This window comes from Cynocephalus volans, chromosome 7 (genome assembly GCF_027409185.1).
Source record: "Cynocephalus volans isolate mCynVol1 chromosome 7, mCynVol1.pri, whole genome shotgun sequence".
Classification (NCBI taxonomy): Eukaryota; Metazoa; Chordata; class Mammalia; order Dermoptera; family Cynocephalidae; genus Cynocephalus; species Cynocephalus volans.
Window position 1 is genome coordinate 67,009,517 of NC_084466.1, and position 24,726 is coordinate 67,034,242.

A 24,726-nucleotide genomic window follows, 5' to 3' on the forward strand; every position below is an offset into this window, starting at 1 on the left:
CGTGTGTTATTTTACAACATCATATAGTAGCCACTTGTAAAATATTGGTCAGTGAATTTTGAAGATCTTCCAAATGTTGATACATTTCAACATATGATATTTCAAAACTACATTTGTTAATATTGCTGTTGATCTCATTAAAAAGGTTAATTATTGAGAAACTTTCAGGCTTGCCATGGCAGGTGCAACGTTTCCAGAATTTTAGTTTTCACCTGATAGCTTCAATTTTATTGTTAGCAACAAATATTGTCAGTTTTGCCCTTGGGCTCACTTTGATCATTTTTAAGAAAATGTGTGCCAGAGACCCAAATCTGAAAAATCATAGTTTTATCAGTGGTTCTTTAATTTTTTTTTTTTTAACTTTTTGCGTGTGTGTGTGTGTGTGTGTGTGTGTGTGTGTGTGTGTGTGTGTGTGTGTCTGGCTAGTATGGAGATACAAACCCATGACTTTGGAATTATAAGGCTGTGCTCTAACCAGCTCAGCTAACCGGAAAACCCCAATTATTACTATTATTTGGTAGGCAGAAGCAGCGGGCTAGTACTGGGATTTGAACCCTTCACCTTGGTGTTATCAACACCACACTTTCCTGAGTGAGCTAACTGGCCAGCTGCAGTGGTTCTTTTAAGTAAAAATGGTTTACCATGGGGGGGGGAAAAAGGCAGTTAGTTTAGCTTGCAAGCAAGGCAAAGAACCCTACCAGTGATTTTTCTTAAGACAGCCATTGTGCTGTAATGGCTATGGAAATGATTATAATCATTTATGTTGCTTCATCAAAGATATTCTTAAGTGAAATTGGCAATGAAGATCATTGACTTACTGATAGTTTGGTGCCATTGCCTTGATTCATGCTAAGACACCAGCAGTTTTACTCACCAGAGCCGTACGTCAGTTAATGTCAATACCATAAAAAAGGCAAATGTCTTCATATTATTTTCAAAATTGTTTGATGTTGTGTATTGTCTGAAAAGATTTGGTGACTACCAAGAGTTCATAGACCACATTTTGCCAATCACAGGCTCAAAGATGCCCTGAAGCTCCTCTCTATATATGTTTTTGTGCACCTAGGTCATTATCAGTGTATTTGGTAGGTATTCCGTAAATATTCATCTAGTAAATGAATTCAGATTAGTATGATACATGAGCATTGCCTGTTTATAAAGACTGTCTACCTCAAATGAGATTGGGAGACATATAATATAGATACACAATTTAATTGGCTTCCTTCTTTACAAAGCTACTATACTTCTTCATGATTATGGTCTGACAATAAATAGTCCCATCTAGCTAAATAAAAGAGCAAATTTGAACAGGCAATACAGTTATCAGATGGTATTCTTCATTTTATAGGCAAGTAGCAGCAATATTCGTATACTGAGTTGATCTTCAGGTACCTGCTTTTATTCCTTGTAAATATCTTCTAGTGAAGTATACTGAAATATTTACAGTTTTAGATTATAACTCTGAGCATGCACATAATGTGCAAATAAATAAAGGTCAGGAGCAAGAAACGAAAATTGTCAACATTGTAGTAACCATCTATTCAGTCTGCAGTTGAAATGAAAGTCATCCAGATGTTTCTTCCCATGATACTTAATTTAGTCTCTGTGCACAGAAGTTGTTAACTGGATTTATCAGAAAGTTGGTTACCTCTTTTCTTGTTTAATATTACTGTAGTTAAAGGTTTTCATAGCAAGAAGACAAAAATAATCAAGAGGAAAGACATAAGGAACAAGTGCCAGTTTAATGAAAATTAAAACTAGCAATGTGAGATAATAAGGATGTCATAAGGAACAATATATTTATTTAAAACCCAGAACAAATAAGTACGAATTGCATAGTTACAGTCATTTATTTAAGAAGCAGATAGATTCAGTATTTTCTTTGATTGGCTTTATATTCTTAAATTGTATTACTAGTGTTGTCTATATTAATCAGTTTCAAGACTAAGTATTTACTCTGTTTACTTTTTAAATAATTTAAGTATTTCCTATCGGAATAATTTAGTAACATGTATTGGCATTTCTAAGACAGTTTTAGATGATAGTCACTGAGAGACAAAATTCAGTTGTTTCCTGTTGCTGTCTTCCAGCATCACTACTGCTTTTCTCAGGCCAGGACAGAGTTTTATTTTAATGGTACCAGAAGCTATTTTAAAATGCTTTCAAAATCGTTCCCATCTAGATGTCTACCTCTAATAAAGATAAATCCTTGTATGGCATATGGACTCCTATCCATGAAAAGAAATATGGTAACAATAATCCATTAAGTCATTTGAAAAGTAGTTTTGCCTAAAAGTGGTATTTTTGTTGGTTATCTATCTGTGACAAACCTAATGATTTTAGGGACCCTGGGAAAGCTCTGCTTCACGAAATATTTTCCCCACTAAGTTGGATGATCTCTAAAATTACACAATTAAAGATTAATTCCTTTTGCTTAAGATTATATTCCCCATTAAATTATATATGGTAATTTCTTACTAACTACCACATGCTTGTCTGCACATAAGCTACATGAGGTAGATGCTACTCTTATTCCCATTTAACAGATGTAGTCACATGGCTACTAAGTGGCAGTACTGGGATTCAAACCCAAATATATCTGAACTCCAAAACCTAGATTGTTAGTCACCACTCCTGTTCGTCCCTTGAAAATTGAGATATTACCCTCTTAGGTTTCCTTTTCACCTTCTTGGTCTTCATCATTCCTTTTCCTTATATTCATCCCTTATATGTTGATGTTCTACAGAAGACTCTTTCTTCTTAGTCTATATGGTCTCCCTAAGGAATCACATCTTCTCTGGCTTTAGCAAGCTTTTGTATGCTATTTGACTCCCAAATTTGTGTTTCTGAACTAGACTTTACTCTAAAGCTTGTGTATACAGTTTGCACAATTAGACTCTCCCTACTTAAATTTCTCACTGTCCCTCTAACTTTATTCTCTACCTCAGTGAACAGCATTATTGTCCATATGGTTGCCTCAGGCAGAAAAATGGAAATCATTCCTGACTTCTCTCACTGCCACCTGGGTGATTTTTCTGAGAGACATATCTAATAACATCATAAGATGCTTGCACCTCTTGAGTAGCCTTCTATATAAAAGTAAAGTTGCTTAGCATGGCACACAAGGCCCTCCATGTCATGGCCCCTATCTGCCTCTTAAGTACTATTTCTCATCCATTTTGTCTTCTCACATTACGTTTGTTTCAAATCTTGAAACCTTGCTTGAGCTGTGCTATGGGGAATTAAAAGTAGGCTTAGTCTTATGTACTACACGTTGGGCCAGAGTGTTGACAGGGAAATATCACCCCTCCCAAGTCCACTGTGGTAGCAGCAGCTCTCATTAGCCAGAGATCCTCTTTGAGTAAAGTGACTTTCCACCTGGAGTTGGGACTCTGAGGTCTAGGCCTCTTTCCTTTGAAGATGCTCTTTCCATTGCTAAACTCAGAGGTTCTGGGTTTAATTTTTATTAAGGAAAATTTATTTTTTAAAAATTATCTGTGCTTTCTGCTCATTCATACTTTCAGTGATTACCCAAGTGACCTTTCTAAAATGCAGTTATGATGTCCCTCCTTAGCTTAAGGCCTTATTAACTTGAAATAATTTTATACATTAATTTTAACGTTTTACAAATTGTGTTTAACATTTTAGGTATCTTTGTTTTTAAACATGATATTTGGCTTTTGCCAATTTATTTTAATTGCCTTTCTCATATTCTGTTTCCAACTTTGAAAGGATTATTTCTCAAAGATTTTTTTTTTTTTTTTTTGGCAGCTGACCAGCACAGGGATAGAATTCTAGACCTTGGTGTTACCAGTACCATGCTCTAATCAACTGTGCTAACCAGACAGCTCAAAGGGAATTTTGATTAAGGTGTTAGCTGTCTGGGAATCAGAAAATGTTGGCTCATTTATATAACTTTATCTGTAAAATCTTTAAACATTTTGTTTCATGAAATTGAAAAAGGCTTTTTGAAAAGCAATACTGTTGAACATTTAGTTATTTCAGCAATCATTCAGATGTTTCATTCTGAAACCATCTTTTTCTATACTCAGTGGAGATTATATCCCTGAAACTTTAAAAATGCATGTATATCTATATGTATGCCCTACTACCACTCTAGAGTGAAGTCATTTCTTCTGTTTTCAAGAAATAATGTCACTAAAGTTTTCAATGAATTTTTTAAGTTAGCAGAAATAGGTGAGATACTTAGATCATATTGTTTCTAGCTCTTTATAAGGAGACATGATCAAAATCTTTTTTCTTAAGGAAAGTGACAGACCAATAGAATCTTGATTTTATTTAGAAACCAGGTAGATTTTTCTGTAATATGTGCCTTAGGGAAATTACAGTCTATTTCTATTAAACTCTTTGGCAATTTACTTATTTCTATTTTAGGTGATGCAAAAGCTTTCTGGATGAAGCTGGAAGACGATGGAAAAATAGACTTCATATTTGAACAAGTGCAAAATGTGCTGCAGTCACTGAAGCAAAAGATCAAAGATGGGTCAGCCACAAATAAAGGTCTAAAGCAATAAAAACTTTCAATACATTTAATACTAAATATTGCCTACTGGCAACACAGTATAATTCTATTTACAATATTATTGTTTATTTTAAAAGTCAAATGATTTGTTTTCTAAGAACCTAACATCAATTTTATTTGCTTTTTTTTGTACTCTGCTTCTATGAAAACTTGCTTTTACCATACCATGGACATTTTGTAAGAGTGAATGTGATTACTTGTGAATAACAGCCACTGAATTTTTTGTTTTTTAAATCTCAGTCTACTTTTTTCCCTTCGTTTTATCTTTTTTTTTTTTTTTTTTTTTTAACCTTTATATCTTTTGTGTGTGTGTGTGTGTGGCAGGGAGGAGAAATGTTACAAAAGTAATATCTTTCATTGTACAACATTTGGCACATATAGAAAAATATAACAAAGAAAAATTATCTATTACCCCATTATTCGGAGACAACTAATCTAAAAAAATACATAGAACTATATTTTGCCCTCTAAACAGAACTTGCTTTACTAGTCTGCTGAAAGCAAAACTTGTGTTCTATGTAGGCAGTCAGTTCAGTCATCCAAGTTTTTATTTTTCTATTTATTTTTCTTCAACTCTGGTTGGTTGTAAAACTTAAGGTTTTAATGTGGAATCCTCCTTCAGTCCATCAGGATATTTGGGGGTTTCGTTCATTCATTTGTTTTTTGGCAGCTGGCTGGTACGGGAATAGGACATAGGGTTTTAAAGAAAAATTTTCCCCAGACTATTCTTAATTTCTGGGTGTTCTTATGACATTATGTTTTTGGCAAAAAAAACTGGTACTATGATACTATTTTTCATCTTAATATTCCTTCTCAGTCCTTCATGAGTCAGACATATCTAGGTTTGAATCCAGTTCTGCTACTTTCTAGCTGAGTGACCTGGAATAAATAGCTTAACCTTTGAGCCTCAGTTTCTTTGTCTCTGATGCAGACAGTCATAATAACCTCTCAGGGGAGTTGTAAAGAGTAAATGAAATAAAATATGTAAATTGTTTAGCACAGTAGCTGGCACCATTCATTTCTATTTTTCCTTCCTTAACAGAATATATCCAAGCAATGATTCTAGTGAATGAGGCAACTATAAGTAACAGTTCAACATTGATAAAGGGTATGTACATCTCTTATCCCAATCTAAAGTATTCTCTGGTATTTTCTTGCCATGAAGTAGGCCACCCTTAATATGTCAGATTAATTAAAGATAATTATAAGTAAAATATAAGATCCACATTATTAAATTATATAAATCACAGTTTCTTTTGTTAAATGACAAGTCCTACCCATCCAGAAATAGGAAATGCACACCCTACTAAGCCTCTTAGGGAAAGCATGGGCAGATGTGTGTTGTGTTAGTCCGTTTTTTGTGTTGCTACAGCAGAATACCTGAAACTGGGTTCTTTATAAAGGAAAGAAGCTTATTTGGTTCATGATTCTGGGAAAGCTGGATGTGGTGTAGGCCTTTGGCTGCTTCTACTCACGGCAGAAAAGGGCCGCCAGCGGGTGCAAGGAAGTCATGTGGCAAGAGGATGCAAGAGAGAGAGACTTAACTTCACTCTCTTTAAAGCCCTAAGAACCACACCTATGACTACAATTAAACCATCAATGAATTAATCTGTTTACTAGGGCATGTTCCCCACAATCTAATCACCTATTCAAGGCTCCACCTTTTAGTTACTGTAACAGGATTTCCCACCTTCTTAATGTCACAGTAGGGATTAAGTCTCAATGAGTTTGGGGGGACATTTAATCCACAGTGTGTGTCTTCAGAAAACCTCATATAAAGAGGGCAAATAGAATTCTAAGACTCTAAACCACTATTAAACTTGCTTTCTGAGAAGAACAGTACTAGAAGGGTATATTCTGATATAAATAAATTGGTGGATAAATTTATCATTTCTAGATTGCTTTTAGAACATTGGTCTTTCAGGCGCTAAACAAATTCAGTTTAGAAGGATTACAGATAATGTAGTAAAGAAAACTGTTTCTCTACTCACACACTTCTGATACCAGATGTGTGGGTTTTTCTTACCAAGCAATTGTCCCATTTTCTGTGGACACCTACAGGGTGTCCTGCAATTTATTTCAATTATGACACTAACTACCCAGAGTTAGCATAGACCTCACAGTTTAAGTGTTCAGTCCCACAAGATTTGCTCACCACTTCAGATGCCAATCACAAGCCTGGGCCTCTAGTAGTTCTGATTGAGTTGGCTACAAATCAGGGGTTCTCACAACCCCCTCCTCAGGTTTGGTAATTTGTTATATAATGGCTCACAGAACTCAGAGAAATGAACACTTTATTTACTATTACCAGTTTATTGTAAAGGATACAAATGAACAGCCAGATGAAGAGGTACATAGGATGATGTGTGGTAAGGCCCTGAGTGTAGGAGGTTCTGTCCCTGTGGAGTATTGGGGTGTGCCACCCTCCCAGCATGTAGATGCATTCACCTGGAAACTCTCTGAACTCCATCATTTAGGGATTTTGTGGAGGTCTCATTACATAGGCATGATTGGTGAAATAATTGGCCATTGGCAATTAACTTAATATCCTGCCTCCCTCCCCACCCTGGAGATGGGGGAAGGAGGGTGGTTAAGGCTGAAAGTTCCCACCCTTTAATAGTCCCTTGGTCATTCTGATGACTAGTCCCCATTCTGAAGCTGTCTAGGGATCCCAGTCACAATTACCTTATTAGCATACAAAAGCTACTCATCACTCCAGAGATTCCAAAGGTCTTAGAAGCTCTTGTGTCAGGAACTGGGAACTAAGACCAAATATTATAACAGAAGATGTTTCTATCACCCCTATCACTCAGGAAGTTACAAGGATTTTAGGAACTTTGTGTAAGGAACCAGGGCAGAGACCCATTATATATTTTTTATTATGTTACATGTACCAAGATTAGAAAAAGAAAAATTGAGAAGTTATTTTTATCAGAATCACCATTCCATAAATCTTAGTCTATCATAAATTTGCTTAAGTGTTGAGAAAGTACATTTACTAGATTTTATTTAATTAATGCTGTTAGACATTGTTGTAGTGGATTGAAATATGTACTCCCAAAACTCACTGAATTTGAATTGTGTCCCCCACGTTTTATGTATTAGAAACTTATCCCCCACTTTGTGAAGAAGGTGGGAAATCCTATTGTGGTAATTGAAAGGTGGAACCTTGAAGAGGTGATTGAATTGCAGAACCATGCTGTAGTGAATGGATTAAAAATGGTGGTTAGGGGTGTGTTCTGAGGGCTTTAAAAGAAGAGGAGAGTCGTCCCCCCCGCCCCCCCCCCCCCCCCCCCCGTCACCGCCACCTTTGGCTTCCCAGCCCCAGAAACAGTAAGCAATAAATTTCGTTTTCTTTATAAAGTACACCCAGTCTCAGATATTTTGTTGTAAGCAACAAAAATGGAATAATACACTGTCAACAAACTTTAATAATTTTTGTTTTACTGCCATAATTTGGAGCCATAAGGCTTTTAAATCTCTGAGAATACAGTCTAGTATCACCATCTATTTTAAAGAAACCTGTTATTCAAAATTATTCTCAATTTCAGTAGCTAAAGTATAGTTTTACAAGACTAGGTTCTTGAAGAAAACAGTCTCCCTTTCATAGTGTCGTTCATTTACACTTGGAATTGTAGGGAAGGAAAAACTTTTTCTCTATCTCAGTGGCTGTGATGGGGGCTGTGAATTAAACTGATGAAACACAGATTGACAGGAGAAAAGGCAGACAAATTTATTAACTTTTAATTTTATGTGCACAGGAACATCACAGAAAGAAGTGAATACCCAAAGCAGCGGTGAGATTTCAGAGCTTATTATACCAACTTAATAGGGGAAAGGGAGGGGTGGAGTGGCCTTTCTGGAAACACAAATGAGTTTTGAAATATAAGTGGACCCTGAGGAAAATAGATGGGAGATATGATAGTTTGTGAAAATGTCTAGGTATGATGCCCACTTCCTGTGCTTTCTTGTGGTAAGAGTCAGTCTTTCCTGGTAGATGAAACTTCCAGGGGAAGGGATTTATGACAATTGAGTTTTTATTTTGGAGAATCTGTTTTTAAACAGGTAAATGTAGTTCAGAGAAAGTCTCTTCCTGCATTTGTTGATTCTGCCTGCCACTGTGGCACATCTGTACCCTTTCAGAATCAACACACCCTTAAGGGATTACTTTAGTTTTGCAAGAAAGAAGCTTTTAACCTCTCTTGTTACGAAGAGCTGGTAACAAGGAATTAATTCTAAACAACGTATTTTTCTTTCTTAAACAACTTATTTTCCACTAAAAGTAAGTTGCGTTTTTGTTTTGTGTCTTTTAAAGTTGTAATTTCTTCAGTAGAAATGCTGAATGTTATAATTTTATATTTTTGTATAGTTCATCTGAAATTTAACAGATTTATCAAAATAAAAGTCTGTGTATTTGCCAGTGGTGGTGAAGTATTTTTAAGTAAGTAAGTAATTGAGGAGAGTTATATAATTGACATTGCTGGCAAATGTAAGGATTAAAAACCTTCTAGTAATAAAGTTTCATGCTAGATTTATTTTAAAAGGAATATTGAGACTGAGAGAAGTAGAAGGACCTGGTGTTGAAGTCAAAACAAGCCATCCTAGATCCAGTTTAGAGCTCCCCAGGCTGTTATAAACCACTAATTACCTTTATTTTCCTTGCTTACGTTTAACCCCATAAATATTTGCTGTGTCCGCAAACAAGGGATTACTTTCTTGAGAGGAATTATTTCCCCTTCTTTCCTTATCTAATTAATTTTAAATGTCCATGTTTTTCAGATAATTTTATTTCTAACTATGCTTATATATATTTGTTTTGTTCATATTTGTTAATATAGATTTATATAACTCACACAAAGAAATTAGCTGGGAAACAAATCAGAAATTCTTAATTTGTAAAATTTATTTAATTTCTAATCAGTTATTAGAGCTCTCCTCAACTATCAGATTTTGAACCTTCTTTCTTTTCCTCGATAATTAAAGAGGGATATTTGTTTTCCAATTAGCCAAGAAGTGGCTTTGGATTACAACTTAAAATATTCTTTTATTTACTTAAATTTTTGGTCTTGTTTTTAGTAAGACTGGTCTGCATAAAGGTCCAATGTTATGACAGTGATTCTTTGCTTGACCAAATTTTAGTCAGGCCTCTGAACCTTCTCCTTGGCCCACCTGAGAACAGTAGTCCCCCCTTATCCGCGGTTTCACTTTCTGCAGTTTCAGTTACCCGCAATCAACTTGGTTTGAAAATGTTAAATGGAAAATTCCAGAAATAAATAATTTATAAGTTTTAAATCGTGCAGTATTCTGAGTAGTATGTTGAAATCTTGCACCATCCCACTCTGTCCTGCTCAGGATGTGAATCATCCCTTTGCTCAGCATATCCATACTGTATACGCCACCCACCTGTTAGTCACTTAGTAGCTATCTCGGTTATCAGATTGACACATCACAAGAAAAAGAGTGAATACAGTACAATAAGATTTTGAGAGAGAGAGAGAGACCACATTCACATAACTTTTATTAGGGTTATTGTTATAATTCTATTATTAGTTATTGTTAGTTTCTTACTATGCCTAATTATAAATTAAACTTTATCATAGGTATTATGTATAGGAAAAAACATAGTGTGTGTAGAGTTCAATACTATCCACAATTTTATATATCCACTAGGGGTCTTGGAACATATCACCCAAGGATAAAGGGAGGACTACTGTAATTCCTTGTAAAAATCCAGTTTTAGCAAGAACCCTAAGTCACTTAAGCATGATGCCCCACCACCTTCAATACCTTATCACTCTTGATATCTGAGCACCGTAAATATCTGATCAGATTCCTCATACTCCATCATCCCCAGGTGATGTCTGATCACCCTGGGTTGTCTTCAGCAAGAATCCTGTTGGTTCACTTTAACCAGAATCCCCTTTTATCCCTGATGTTTCCTCTTAGTAATTTTTCCATCCTCTGACCCCCAGCCTGCTTCTTGGCTATAAATTCCCACTTGCCCTTACTGTAAGTAGGTTTTATGCATCTTTAGAGCCCAGTCTCCCTCTGTAACTGCAAAATCCAACTGCAGTGGTCCTTATATCTATAGAGATGGTCCTGAAGTCTGCCTTACTGTGCTTTAACAAGTATTATTGAATATTTTTTTCTTTAACAGCAAGACAGTAGTCTAAGGCAGGATAAGAATCACTTTTTTTCTTATGGTTCCGCAGTGCACAGGAAGAAGTCAGCACATAAAGAAAAGTTTTAAACCAAACAGAATATTCCACATATCCACTTTTCAAAATAAGAACAGGAAATCTATAGCTTTTTATATTAAATACTATACACAGCTTTATTTCTATAGTGTAGTCATGTTAGAGGGTAAGAATAGGTGAAATATAAAATTAAGAAAAAGAAGAAACAAGAAATGAGATTAAAAGATACATGAAAAAATATGAAAAAACAGATCTGAAGAGGTACCCAAATACCTCATATGCCACCTCCCCATAGATAGTTATACAGCAGTGAGAAAACAAAAGGTACATAAATTTTTCATTTTCTAAGCCTTTTATAGAGCCTTGGAAAGTTGTGTTATTTTTCTGTAAAATACAAGCAGAAGTAGGGGTACTTGATGTTCACTTTGTTGATTAAAATTCAGCTCAAGTTCAAGCCATCTTAAAGTTTCTCCTGTAGAAATCTCTTCTATCCTAAGTGGTTTTTTTTAATCCTATATTATTTTCTTAAGGTTTTTGAAAATTCTGGCACCTAATGTTCTGGCTCAATCTTGAAATCTTAATATGTTTGCAAATTTTAGTGCTCTGTATGGGCAGAATCTCTAGTCAATGAATATATTATGAATATTATAGTGAATGATTTTTAACTTGATGTACTTGTTACTCACATTTGTATTTTTTTCATGTAGGTCATACGTCTGTGACTCAGGATGAACAGGAAAACAAATCAAATGCGTTTCCTTCTACATCATATGAAACCTCCTTTCCAGAAGACTATACATTTCTGTATGTATATAAGTTACTTATGTTGTTAATGCTTTTGCTCCTAGAAAGAGATTTACTCTTTCTAAATCATTTGACATTAGAATAGATAAAATATATAAATAAGGTTTTTTCCTCATTAAAGCTTTAAAAGTTGTAAATTTTAGTATTCTTATGTAGGATAAAGTTTATGAGTCCCTTAATAGGTTACTTATTTGTTCATATCTCTAGGAAATCAAGTCTTTTGAAAAATATTAACTTCAGGTGTCTTTGTGTATTTTATTAAAAAACTGAAATCTGCTAAGTTGGCTTTTTCTCCCTCCCCTGGATTATTCGGAGGATTAAAAATGGTCAAAAGTGTTTCTTTCAGTATTAATTCAATTTTTTTTTTTTTTAATTTTGTTTCTTCTTTTTCAATTCAGTTTTTTAAATGCATAACAATTCTAAAGTAATGTCAGAAAGTTTATGGGAATAGGCTAAATTTTTCTGATCTTCCCTTTCTCCTTTTACCATTAATTTCAGTAAAGATTCCTCAGCATGAAGAAGAATTGTACAAGAGGGAATCTGACACTCTTATACTTGGTTTTTTATGTATTTTTAGTAGGTTATGCCCGTACCAAAATCTTCAAGGACTATTTAAAAGGAAGTTTCTGAAAGTATTTTGTGCTAGAGCAGAAAATATAGTTTCTTTTTTTTTTTTTTTTTTTAAAGATGACCGGTAAGGGGATCTCAACCCTTGGCTTGGTGTTGTCAGCACCACGCTCAGCCACTGAGCAAACCGGCCATCCCTATATAGGATCCGAACCCGTGGCCTTGGTGTTATCAGCACCGCACTCTACCGAGTGAGCCACGGGCCGGCCCAGAAAATATAGTTTCAAAAAACAAAAAAGTGTCTTGAGAAAGAAAGTTCTTACATTGTTGCCCTAATTTCATTTGTCTTTTTAGGTAAACATTAAATTGACAAAATTTCTCATTATAGATTTTTTTTCTTTTTTCATTTTAGTGTCTGTGAGAGTTGTAGATAGACACTATTATATATGATTTGTATTTACAAATATTAGAGATGTCATTACAGTTCGAGTGAGTCTAAAAGACCCATAAAACTTACTTTAAAATGCTCCCAGAGAAAGCTGAGTTCACACTTTTATAACTCCTTAATTTTAAAACACTTGTAACACTTTTTATAACTCCTGAGTTCACACTTTTTAACTCCTTTTGCCATTTCAGTAGATCTCAAAACAATTTTTTTCTGGATATTCAGACCTTCTAATATGCAGCATAAAATTTCATTAATTTTTAAAAACAGATTCACTCACTCTAATTCAGTAAAATATAAGATTCTTTTTCATGTAAATTACCATCAAACAAGCTCTTCCCCATCTTATATTTAGATAATTGTATTTTAAGCCTAAATGTAGGAGTTAGTTTATTCCTTTTAAGTATCACTTTTTGGTTTAAGCTCATTAAACCAGTGTATCAGAATCTTTTTGAATTTTGGATCTCTTTAATATTTTCTGTCCTTTCTAGTGTAACATCTTGTACAAATAAATAAGCTTTTTAGTCTTTATTATGGTCATTGAAAACAATATTGAATAGGACATGAACAAAGACAAAACCTTGTGGCTGGCTCACTAGTAGATATTACTACTAGAAATTACTCATTACTCTTTAGAAAGAACTATTCAACCAACTGTGAGTTTACTTACCTCTACTATTGTCTCACCTACATTTCTCTCTCACAAGGCTGTCATGAGAAATCAAGGTTCACTGCTATAGCACAATAGCTTTACCAAACTTTATCAAGACTTACTGAAGACTTTATCACAAAGGAAACTTCAGTTAATTTGGACTTTTCTCACCTAGTTATTGATTCAGTGTCTAGTGTTGGCTTTTTAAATTCTAAGTATTTAGAAGTCACACACTTGATACCATCCTCTAGAAATATTTAAAAGCTCAATGTTAAGCTAACCATTCTTCACTTTCTAAAATCTGCCCTTCTCTTTTAAAAAAAAAAAAAAAAAAAAACCAGGACAGAATTTTTCTACTTTTTAATTCTTCTGTATTTGACGTTTTTTCAAGACCTTGGTATTTAATTATTTTGGGCATAGTCTTGAACATGTTTAAATAAACTTGAGTCCTAATACCCTCTTTTTAACTGTCAGAGACTTCAATTCTTTTCATTTTTGTCTGGTCTTTCCAACTTGAGGGCCATAGTTATAGATGGAAAAGACAGAGGCAAAACTGTTTTTGAGAAATTCTTCCTTCTCTCTGTTATCAGTTAACTTTATGCCATCTTTCCCCTAACAGATTATTTTTTTGTTCGAAGCATAGCTTTAAAAAAAAGCTAATTGTTGTTTTATCAGCATTTTTAGAAACCTTAGTTCTTATTAGGCTTGAGCCTTTGTGACACTTTTCTTACAGGTTCATACCAATATTTTGTATTCATAATTAGTCATCTTTTCTTTTATACATATTCTTTTAAAAATCTGAGTGTCTTAGAGAAATTAAATTGTTTTCTCTAACTGCTTTCTTATCTCATTAGGAGTATTCATGATTATATCATCAGAACTTAGTTTCCTTAGAACCTCCTATCCCTCTTGTTCTATATTTCCAGTGTGAGGCTTTGTCCATGAGATCATATCTAAATTGGAGTTGAACTTTCTGAGATCTTCTCTGATGAAGGAACATGTTTAATTAGGCTCAGGATGGGCTGGCCCCGTGGCTCACTCAGGAGAGTGTGGCGCTGATAGCGCCAAGGCCGTGGGTTCGGGTCCTATATAGGGATGGCCGGTGCGCTCACTGGCTGAGCATGGTGCAGAGAACACCGTGCCGAGGATTGCGATCCCCTTACCGGTCAGGAAAAAAAAAAAAATTAGGCTCAGGATTTTCTTCCTTTGCCATTAAGAATTCCAGGGCAACATTTCATTCTTGACCAGAATTATGTTTAAGTAATTCCTTTTGTATGTCCTCTGAAGATAATGAGTTTATTACTTATTTTACTTTAGTAGTTAAACCCCTTAGCGGGCAGTAGTCTTATAGGCACACCGGTGAACTAAATGGTCAATAACTTTACCCAGGGGTTCTCAACCTTAGCTCAGTTGCTCAAGGTCATACAATTTGTCAATGGCAAAACCAGTGATGAAAATCTTAGTTCTAATAGAAAACAGGCTTTCAGTATTTTATTCTTGAGTTCACGTGTCTACTACAGTCTTTAAGATGAATACAGTTTACATTCATTTTTTAAAATAAGCGTCTTTAAAGGTCATAAAAAATAAAATGGCTTTTTACCTTAGCCTTGTCAAAAGCTAGATAATCAATTGGCAGTTTCTGAAGCCATGCTCTACCTTGAAGTTCAAGGTGATTAGTGACAAAACAGTTATTAACCCTCATACAAACTGAGAATCCCTTACCCAGAGGCTGGCAAACAGGTGCAGACAATACTGGATAACTATACTTACATCTTTATCCTTTGTTTACCTCTAGCATTTTTACATTTTTGTAGGGTCAGTAACTAAGTTTACAATGCTTTGCATAGGATTGGTTTTACTTCTGTTTTTCTTTTTTTCCAGTAATGTTCACATCTAAAGAAAGTTAATCTCCATAAAATGGGGACGAAATTAGGTTACTTTACTCCTGAGACTTTTAGTAAGTTGGGTTTTTCCATCTATTTAATAAAACTAGGCAAAGATGAGAAAAGAATCATTTCGAAGGCTCATGCTAGTGTTTCATTTACATGTTTTTCTTGTTCTTGTTTTCTAATTCAGTGTAATAAGAGGGATGGTCAGTTAGCTTAAATGTAATAAGAGGGATAACCGTTTAGCTCAGTTGATTAGAACATGGTGTTGGTAATACCAACATCAAGGGTTCATATCCCCACACTGGTCAGTCGCAAGAAAAATTTAAAAATAAGCAAACAAAAAACCTTGAAGTTCTTCTATATAGATTATTTAAGAGAAATATTTAAATAAAATAAATTCTTTATAAAATGAAATAAATGTAAAAGGACATTTTTCCCTTTGTTAATTGCTCAATAACTAGAGCCTTGTATCTCTTAATTTTTATTAAATTAGTCACAAGAAGAATACTTTTTTCCCCCCACTCCACTCTCCCCCTCCACAGGAAGACTACTTTAAATTGGGTTGGCTTTCTTGGACTCTTAAATTATTTAATTCCAAATTACAAGTTTTATCAGCATATTTTCTATTACAAATTTTAGTCCTAAGTAGTTCTAATTGTATATTGTTCCAGTAAAGGCTAACTTGGAGCTGTACTTATTGTCACATGAGGAAATTATGTAAAAGTACATTGTAAACTAATGTACAAATATTAGTTGTTTAAGAACTAAGGATAACCCAGATAACTTTCACATATTCCCTAAGTTATTTCCTTCATATTCAGAGAAGAACTTACTGAGTCATCTACATTAGTATTTCATGTTCTGTTCCTCCAAAAGGCAAAATAGAAACCAAAAAAAAAAAAAAATGATAGATGAAATGAAGGAAATCAAAAATGACATTTGGATAAAAGGGTACTACACAATCTGATTTGAAACATAATTTATTTGGTTAAATCAAATTGAAAAAGGAAATGAAATATTCGGTTTACTATTTATACAACCCTATAGATGCATGAGTAACTTGAGAGTGAGTAGCCTATATCAAAACAAAGAACAGAACTGTGAAAACCTAAGAGAATTTATTACAATGAATCCTGAATGAAACAAAACAAAAGGGGGTAGATCTCAGATAGATAAACAAGTAGAAGTGCCCAGAGTTCAGGGTATACTATAGTGTTTTATAAGAGAAAGAAGTAAGAAGGAACTTGGCACCTAATAATAGGGAACAAGTAGATCCAGGCAGTGGCTTAAAAAAATGAGGAAATATTGGACACTAAAATAAATAAATAAAGGAATAAAAATAATTACTAAGGTAGACGAGGCCAAAGAAGACAGACAATAAATAGAAGAGTAAAACAAAAGGTAGGTTATAGTATATATTTCTTACTATGTTGTATAACTCTCAACATTATTCAAAAGCACCAAAATGGATTAAAGTTACTTAAGGAAAACATAATCTTACCTTATTTTTTTTTTTCCACTTTTCCCCTCATTTTTAGTGCATTAGGTACATTGTACTCCATGGATAGTGATGAACTGACAGTAATCTTTTAGCTACATTCTCATCCAATATTTTTTACTATTTTTTGAAGAAATTTAAAAGATAGAGAATGTATAAAGGAATATAACATTCATTTTCATACCATCCAGAATTAACAGCTATTAACATTCCATTGTATTTGCTTCCAGTCTCTTTTTTAAAATGAAAATAAAACATTTTAGTATGTTAGAACCATACCCGAATTCCCAGCAGAAGTTCTGTGCCCCTATCTGCCTTCCTAGAAGCAATCAGTATTATTATTTATTTTTTCAGTTCTTTTCCAATATAAGAATATATTTATTTTTGGTGGTTGCTGGTGCGGGGTCCAAACTCTTGACCTTGGCATTATAACACAATGCTCTAACCAACTGAGCAAACTGGCCAGCCCCTAATATATGAATATACACATAAATATATATTGCATCTATATATCCACAGATAATATATAGTACTATTGCTTATAGTTTTTTAAGTTTACATGAACAGTCATACATACCTTCTTACTTGCCTTACTCAGCATTGGTTTTGAGATCTAATAATGTAACTGTGTATAGTCTATTTTGTTCCCTTTAACTCTTGTTTGGTTTTCTGTAATGTAAAAATACTACATTTTATTTATGTGTTCCATTAAGGAGGATATTTAAAAGAAACTACTAATAGGAAACTAATAACTCCAGTGAGTGCTACTGAAATATTTTCAAGATCATCCATATATTATAATGTTCTTTACAAAACATAAAAATTTCAAACAGAGATGGTAAGATAAAGGCCAATGTGCTGCTGCTCATATCTCAAATGGAGGAAATCACCATGTCTAAACTAGGACTCAGAGTCTCCGCACCTAGAAAATAAAAATACATATTTTCCATTTAAAAATGTGATATTTATATAAATATGAAATGTAGATATTTTCAATAAATTAAAAAATAATTAATGTAAACCTGCACTACAAAAGCATTGCTTTTGGAAAAATCTGCCATGTTTTATCCTGAATTAAAATGTAAAACAAACAACACCAGAAGCTAGAATAAATGAAGTAGAAGCAATAATCAAAGGCAATAACTTTTGAGTATAAGAAAATATCAAGTCTGGAGGTAAAATGCTTTACCAAGTATCACAATAATGAAAATAACTAATAGATAAACATTGGTTAAAAACATTTTAATATCGATACTAAAGTATAAATATCTTACAAGTACCAAGACAAAAAACAAAAAATAGCAAAAATCAGGATATACCAAATTTAACCTCTGCAAAGGCTCAGAAAATATACAGTCTTCATACCCTTCCAGGAAACTTTTTCAGACATCCTCTTACCAAAAGATGAGTCAAAATGTAGAATTTAAGAATGGGTAAGATATGATATTTTAAACATAGCAGTGGCATGGAAACCATGTAAATATGGATTTATTTGTAATAAAGATGAATCCTTAAATAAGATCTATGGAGCCTCTGAATTGTATGCAAAGTGTTATGTTAAAAAGCATATTTCTAGAGGGGGAGAGTTCATAGCTTTCATCAGATTGTCAAAGGGGTTCATGGCCCTAAAAAGTTTAGATATCATTATTATAGATATAGAGATTCTAAATAAAGTATTAACAACTCTAATCAAGAGATATTGTTAAAGAATGAGATGACCAAGTAGGATTTATACTAGTCAAGCAAGAATGATTTAATATTGGGCAATCTATTTTACAAAGGTGCACACAGGAAAAAATCTCATCCTAATAGATGCTAAAATACATTTTAAAAAGGAAATACGAGCTATTAGAAATAGAAGATATTTCTCAAACCAACATCCAACATCTCTCATATTGATGAAACCCTTAGAAGCATATCCTTCAAATGAAGATGACAGGAATGCCTGCTATCATTATTGTTATTCAAAATTTTTCTAGAAATTCCAGCCACTACAATAGAATATCAAAGAAAATATGATTATTGAAATGTGCAAAGTAAAACTATTTATAGGTAATCTCATCTATCTAGAAAACCTGATTTAAGTGTAAAACTATTAAGCTAAGAAGAGGGTTTAGTAAAATGATCACATAAAACAGAAATACAAAAGTCCATACTGTTAGAAAATATGAAATAAAATCCCTGTTTACACTATCCAAAAATAAAATAGCTGGGAGTAATCACAAGAGACATATACGTGAAGAAGATAAAGATTTTAACGAACAGATAAACTTACCTTGTTTCTGGGTGGGAAGACTGAATATTATAAAAATGTAAGTTCTTCCCAAGTAAATCTATAGATCCCATTTAATTCCATATGAAATCCCAGCACTTGGATTTTTTAACTTGACAAGCTATTATAAATTTAATCTCAGAAGATAAAAGATCAGGAAACACCTACAACATGTTTGGAAGGAAAAATAGGGAAGACTTTCATCCCTGAGAAGTACCAAAATTTTCCTTCAGCCTATGAAAAACAGTGTTATACTGGTATAAGAATTAACAATTTGATCAAGAGATGAAATAAGCATAGAAAATAGGAGAATGTGTTTATGTATTTATAAGAACCTATGATTAAGTTGTCAGAGGCCATAAGGTAAAAGAAGGACTTCTTCAAAAATGACTCTGGAACAATTGGATATCATTTGGAAAATTTAAGTTAGAACTTCATGGTACATCAAAATAAGTTCTAGGTGAAATAGTACCCCTAAACCATAGGAAAATTAATTATAAAATTAGAACCATAAAAAGTCAGAAAAATAATAAAGATTAGATGACTTTCCATATTTGTTTCCATGACCTGTATCACAGCTGTATCCATAACATTATTTACACTTTATTTTAAATACTTAGTTCTCTGCCTAGAATATAAGCTTCTTGAGATTATGGATCTCCTGTCATCATTATTTCCATTGTACCTAGCACATACCAGGCATTCAAGAAATCTTTGATGAATGAATGAACAAATGCCCCTTAGAAAAATTGGCAACGTATATGAATAGACATTTTACCAGAGGGGAAAAAAAGACCAATAAACATGAAGTTATGTTCAAACTTCTTATTACTTATAGAAAAACCAATTAAGGAAGTAATAAAATACTATTTTTTAATGTATCAAGTTGAGTAAAAAATTAATAATATTCTGATAGACAAAGCATTCATGTGTGCTTATGAGAGTGTAAATTGGTTCAGCTTTTTTGGAAAGCAGTTTGGGAGTCTATGTTGATTAAAATGTTTCTGCCTCCTAGCACCATGATTATGATCTCTACATGTCATTTCTTATTAAATGGAACCATTGTTCCTTAGATAATTATCTGATTCCAGACCTGGGCATCCTGTAACAGAAAGCAAAACTGCTATCAAAAACTGGTGGTTGTGTTAGAAGGATACAGGAACAATCTTGAAGGAGCTCCCACTGGCCAAAAATGGCACAATTTGAACATGAAAAAGAATAGTCACTACAATTGACTTAAGGACATTAAATATGTAAAAATCCATGAGTTCATAATAACATTTATTAATAACATTTTAAAAATCAGTCACTTTTTCAGTTGCTAGGAGTCAACTCATTATTCTGAGTAGTAGTAAATAAAGAATCAAGCATTTATCCTGCCTTTCCTGTCCGAATTGTATGTCAGGATAACCCAAGAATTGGTGAGGAAAATTTCTTCTTTACAAAAGAATGCCAGCCAGAAAATTCAATAAGAGTGATAGAATTAGAAGGTTGTTAGTTTTGCAGCCTCCATTTCACCCCCGACCCCTGCTCCCTTGAAACAGTAGCCTTAGGCCACAATGCTATGAAATTAAAGAGATATAAAAGACATCTGAATCAAATACAACATGTGGGATTTGTTTGGATTCAGGAAAATGTGAAGATGGCCATTAAGATGATGTATATTTCTTTCTTTCTTTTTTTTTAAGATGACTGGTAAGGGGATCTTAACCCTTGGTGTTGTCAGCACCATGCTCTCCCATGAGAGCTAACCAGCCATCTCTATATAGGGATCCGAACCCGTGGCCTTGGTGTTATCAGCACCACACTCTCCCAAGTGAGCCACAGGCCAGCCCCTGAGATGATGTTTATTTCTAAAGCTTTGTCGGAAATACATACTGAATTATTTCAGGTAAAAAGATGTGATGTCTGGGATTTGTTTTAAAATACTTCAGGAAAAAAGAGTGGGTGTTCGTTTCAGGGAGGAGCAAGAGGGAAAGAGAATAGATGACGTAAAATGGGCAAAATTTTTGGTAATTATTGAAGCTTGGTAAGATATGTCAAAGATAAAGGTGGGCATTAGTTAATGCGGTGAAAACAGATATCACTTACTATGTACTGACAGTAGGGGGCAGAGCTGCGCTCCAGACTCCTTTGTGGAGAAGCAACCGGGCATTTTAAAAGGACAGTAAGGGAGTATGGACAGGGAACAATTGGGGGCTCAAGTTAAAAATTACAAAGGGTCAGTGTAAATGTGATTAGGACAGCTGTGTCTGCTGGCTGGCAATTAGGATTCCATCCTCCCACAGAGACTGGGAAACAGAAGCCTCATCCTTCTTTATTTTATAATTACATTTCAAAGGAATGGCTATCAGGTGTTTGAGAAAGAGACTCCTGAGTTGGAGATACTGTAGATATCAATCTCAAAAGGACAGGAGAAAGGTTCACAATTGTAAGTCCTTTTTTTAAAAGTAAATGCTCTAAAAAGGGGAGGTCAGCTTATTGTCAGGTGTTGGCTAGAGCAAACAGTAAATTCTCCTGGAAGCTTTGAGCTTTCTCAGGCAGGCATTGTAAGAGGGGGATGGGGTCATCCTGGGGACATGGCCTTATGCTGCTGCTAGAAATCATGCCAGAGTTTGGTGGTCATTTAGTGCAGAGGTTTGAACAGAGTCATTATGTGCCAAGAATTTTGCATTTCTCACAGCTACATGGGGGCCCGGTATAGTTTCTTTTTTACAAGAAAAATATACTCTTATGTGTATGTTTGAAAGTTTTACTAATTATAGTTTTGCTTAATGCATATTACTGTTGACCTAATATTCCTGTTAAAGGAATGTATCTTAAGGTAATAATCAGGAATTTGGTCAAGGATTTATGTATGAGGATGTTCATCAAAGTGGTAACAGACAAATTGGAAACAGACATTTTCAGCATTAAAAGATTTAAAAATATAATATATCTGTTAACCTATTAGATTGTCCAAAATCCAAAAGCATCAAGATCCAGTTGATTAATGAAGCTCTGTGAAAGCAGGCACTCTTCGTGTATTGTTGAAGGGGCTGACTCCATCGAGAGCAATTTAGTCATATTAACAAAATTACTAATCCATTTACACTGTGACCAAGCATTCCACCTTCTGGAAATGTATTCTGCAGTGATATCTTTAAATGTATGAAATTGTTATGTACAAGATTATTCATTACATCATTACATCATGACTTGTAATAGCTGAAGATTAGAGAAAATAGTGAACTAGTTAAATAAATTGTAGAACTAAGGCAGAGGATTACTGTATAGCTGGAGAAAGGATGAGGAAAGTCCATATCTACACATCTAATATGGTGGCCACCAGCTACATGTGGCATTTAATTTGAATTAATTAAAATTAGATAAAACTTAAAGTTCAGTTCTTTGGTCATACTAGCCAATTTAAAAGTGCTTAGTAGCCACATGTGTCCAGTGACAACCATATTGAACAGCGCAGATTATTTCCATCAGTGAGAAAGTTTTATTGGACACTGCTGCTTTGTACAGTTAATATAAAAAAATCACTAAAATACCTATATTACAATACATAACAGGCATCTAAAAATAGAAAATATTACATAAAACAGGTTCTTTGTGAAAGTTTAAAGCTGAGTTTCAAACAAGTAGAATCTTCATAGATTTTTATTTTGTTAAAATATCAGTTTGCCATCATTTTCAGATGTGTCAATATGATCAGGTGGATTACATATTATGGAAAAAAATTAAAAGAGAATGAAATTCTCCCATTTGCAACTACATGGATGAGCTTGGAGAAACTTATGTTGAGTGAAATAAGCAAAGCACAGAAGGATAAATACCACATGTTCTCACTCATAAGTGGGAACTAAGAGAGAAAGAAGGGAGGAAAGAAAGACCACAGTGGTGTGTTGGACTTGCAGAGGGAGAGAGCATACCTAGGGATACAAAGTGGAGTGGCAGAAAGGGGATGGGGAGGGAGGTCGGGGATAATTGGGTGGGGGACACGGGGTATAATTGCAATTTGCAATAATGGGTATGCTGCCAGTATGGATCTGACCATCACATCTAGGGCACAAGTGGTGGCAATCAGCTTTGTATCTCATGAATATTCACAACCAATAAAAAAATGTACTAAGAAAAAAACAACACAAAAGATACAACAAAAAAACAAACAAAAAAAGTTAAAGGCAAACAAACAATGTAAAGGATTCTTGACTAACTAAATAATTTTTCAGCTAGCCTTTACTGTTTTTTTGTAAGCAAAAAGCTTGTAGCCTTTCTTCCAGCTCTTTATCAGAGTGCATGCTCTAATAAACTCTAAATTTGCTAGGTGCTGTGAAGTACCTAGCGGGAAGTTACAGCTATAATCATAACTTCCTGGAGTATTGTGAGATTAGGTATAATCTTTATATGGCTGTTGAACATACTAAAATGTTTATTTCAGAGTCTGGCTTATTTTAGTGTTATCTAAGAAGATAATAGGAACTAATTACCACCAGTGTTTTATAAAAATGGGGAATTGAACTATCAATTTGAAATACTAATAAATGATTTATTTTAACAGATCTACAGAAAATAAGGAAATTCTCACTGTGGAAAATAAAGTTGTAGAGTTTGGAGAAAAAGAATCATCTTACCAATGTCATGACTGTTCCTGTTCCTGTCTAATGAAAATGTCACCAACCTTCAAGGGAGAAAACCCTCTGCAGCTACCAATGAAATGTCACTTCCAAAGACGACACGCGAAGACAAACTCTCATTCTTCAGCACTCCATGTGAGTTATAAAACCCCTTGTGGAAGGAGTCTACGAAACGTGGAGGAAGTTTTTCGTTACCTGCTTGAGACAGAATGTAACTTTTTATTTACAGATAACTTTTCTTTCAATACCTATGTTCAGTTGACTCGGAATTACCCAAGGCAAGAAGAAATTGTTTCTGATGCAGACATTAGCAATGGAGTGGAATCGGTGCCTGTTTCTTTCTGTAATGAAATTGACAGTAGAAAGCTTCCACAGTTTAAGTACAGAAAGACTGTGTGGCCACGAGCATATTATCTAAACAGCTTTTCCAACATGTTTACTGATTCATGTGACTGTTCTGAGGGCTGCATAGACATGTGAGTAGAAAAATGTGGCATTTCAAAAAATCTTCTAAATGTAGGGACACTTGTCAAGAAGTCCTGATATGTGTCAATTTGTCTGTCTGTCTCTCTCTCTAAAACCTGTTCACCAGGAGTCTAAAATGGAAAGATGCACTCTCACTAGCAATAGGAAAGAAAACTCTTCACCAAATATAATAATTTGAAAATGATTTCTTCCAAGGATGAGTATTTCTTATAATCTAGGACCATATCATAATAATAGCAGTTATAACAAATGCCATTTAACAGTGCCAGGCACTTTGACAAGTAGTTTATATACATTTTCTTATTTAATTTTCACAAAAACCCATGAGTTGGGTAATATCTCTGTGTTACAAATGAGGAAATTGAATTGCAGAGAAGTCAAATCAGAGAGATCATAGGGCAAACAAATTGTAGATCCAGGATTTGAACCCATGTTTTTAACCACTGTGTTATACGTTATATTTTACTTTTACAAATCATGTAAAAAAATCATTTTCTGACTAATTTTTTAGAAAGTTAACTTTTATTGCTAGTATCCTCTTGATCATAATATTGATATTCCATAAAAAATGAAAACATGTTCTAATATATTAAGACTTTGAAAAATATTTTGTTTTAAGGATGTGTAATATATATGCGTTTGTAGGTATGCGGATATAAAGTGGAGCTGTATTATATAAGTGGGCTTCAAAAAGTTTATGGAAAGGGACTTTCAAGATGGCGGTGGCTGCGGCGGCTGGCACGGAGTA

At 34.0% G+C, this 24,726-nt stretch overlaps 1 protein-coding gene across 3 annotated transcripts in view; it reads left to right on the top strand.

Annotated features, from left to right (window-relative positions):
• SETDB2 (SET domain bifurcated histone lysine methyltransferase 2) overlaps positions 1 to 24,726 on the top strand; it is an 86,603-nt gene that overhangs the window by 9,440 nt on the left and 52,437 nt on the right. For 2 of the 3 annotated variants that reach the window (XM_063103508.1, XM_063103509.1), the window contains 5 exons: positions 4,396 to 4,521; positions 5,586 to 5,651; positions 8,305 to 8,340; positions 11,448 to 11,544; positions 23,417 to 23,968. In XM_063103508.1, the coding sequence (XP_062959578.1) occupies positions 4,396 to 4,521; positions 5,586 to 5,651; positions 8,305 to 8,340; positions 11,448 to 11,544; positions 23,417 to 23,968 (877 nt within the window). The remainder of the gene's footprint in view (positions 1 to 4,395; positions 4,522 to 5,585; positions 5,652 to 8,304; positions 8,341 to 11,447; positions 11,545 to 23,416; positions 23,969 to 24,726) is intronic. The other variant, XM_063103512.1, reaches the window with a different exon arrangement.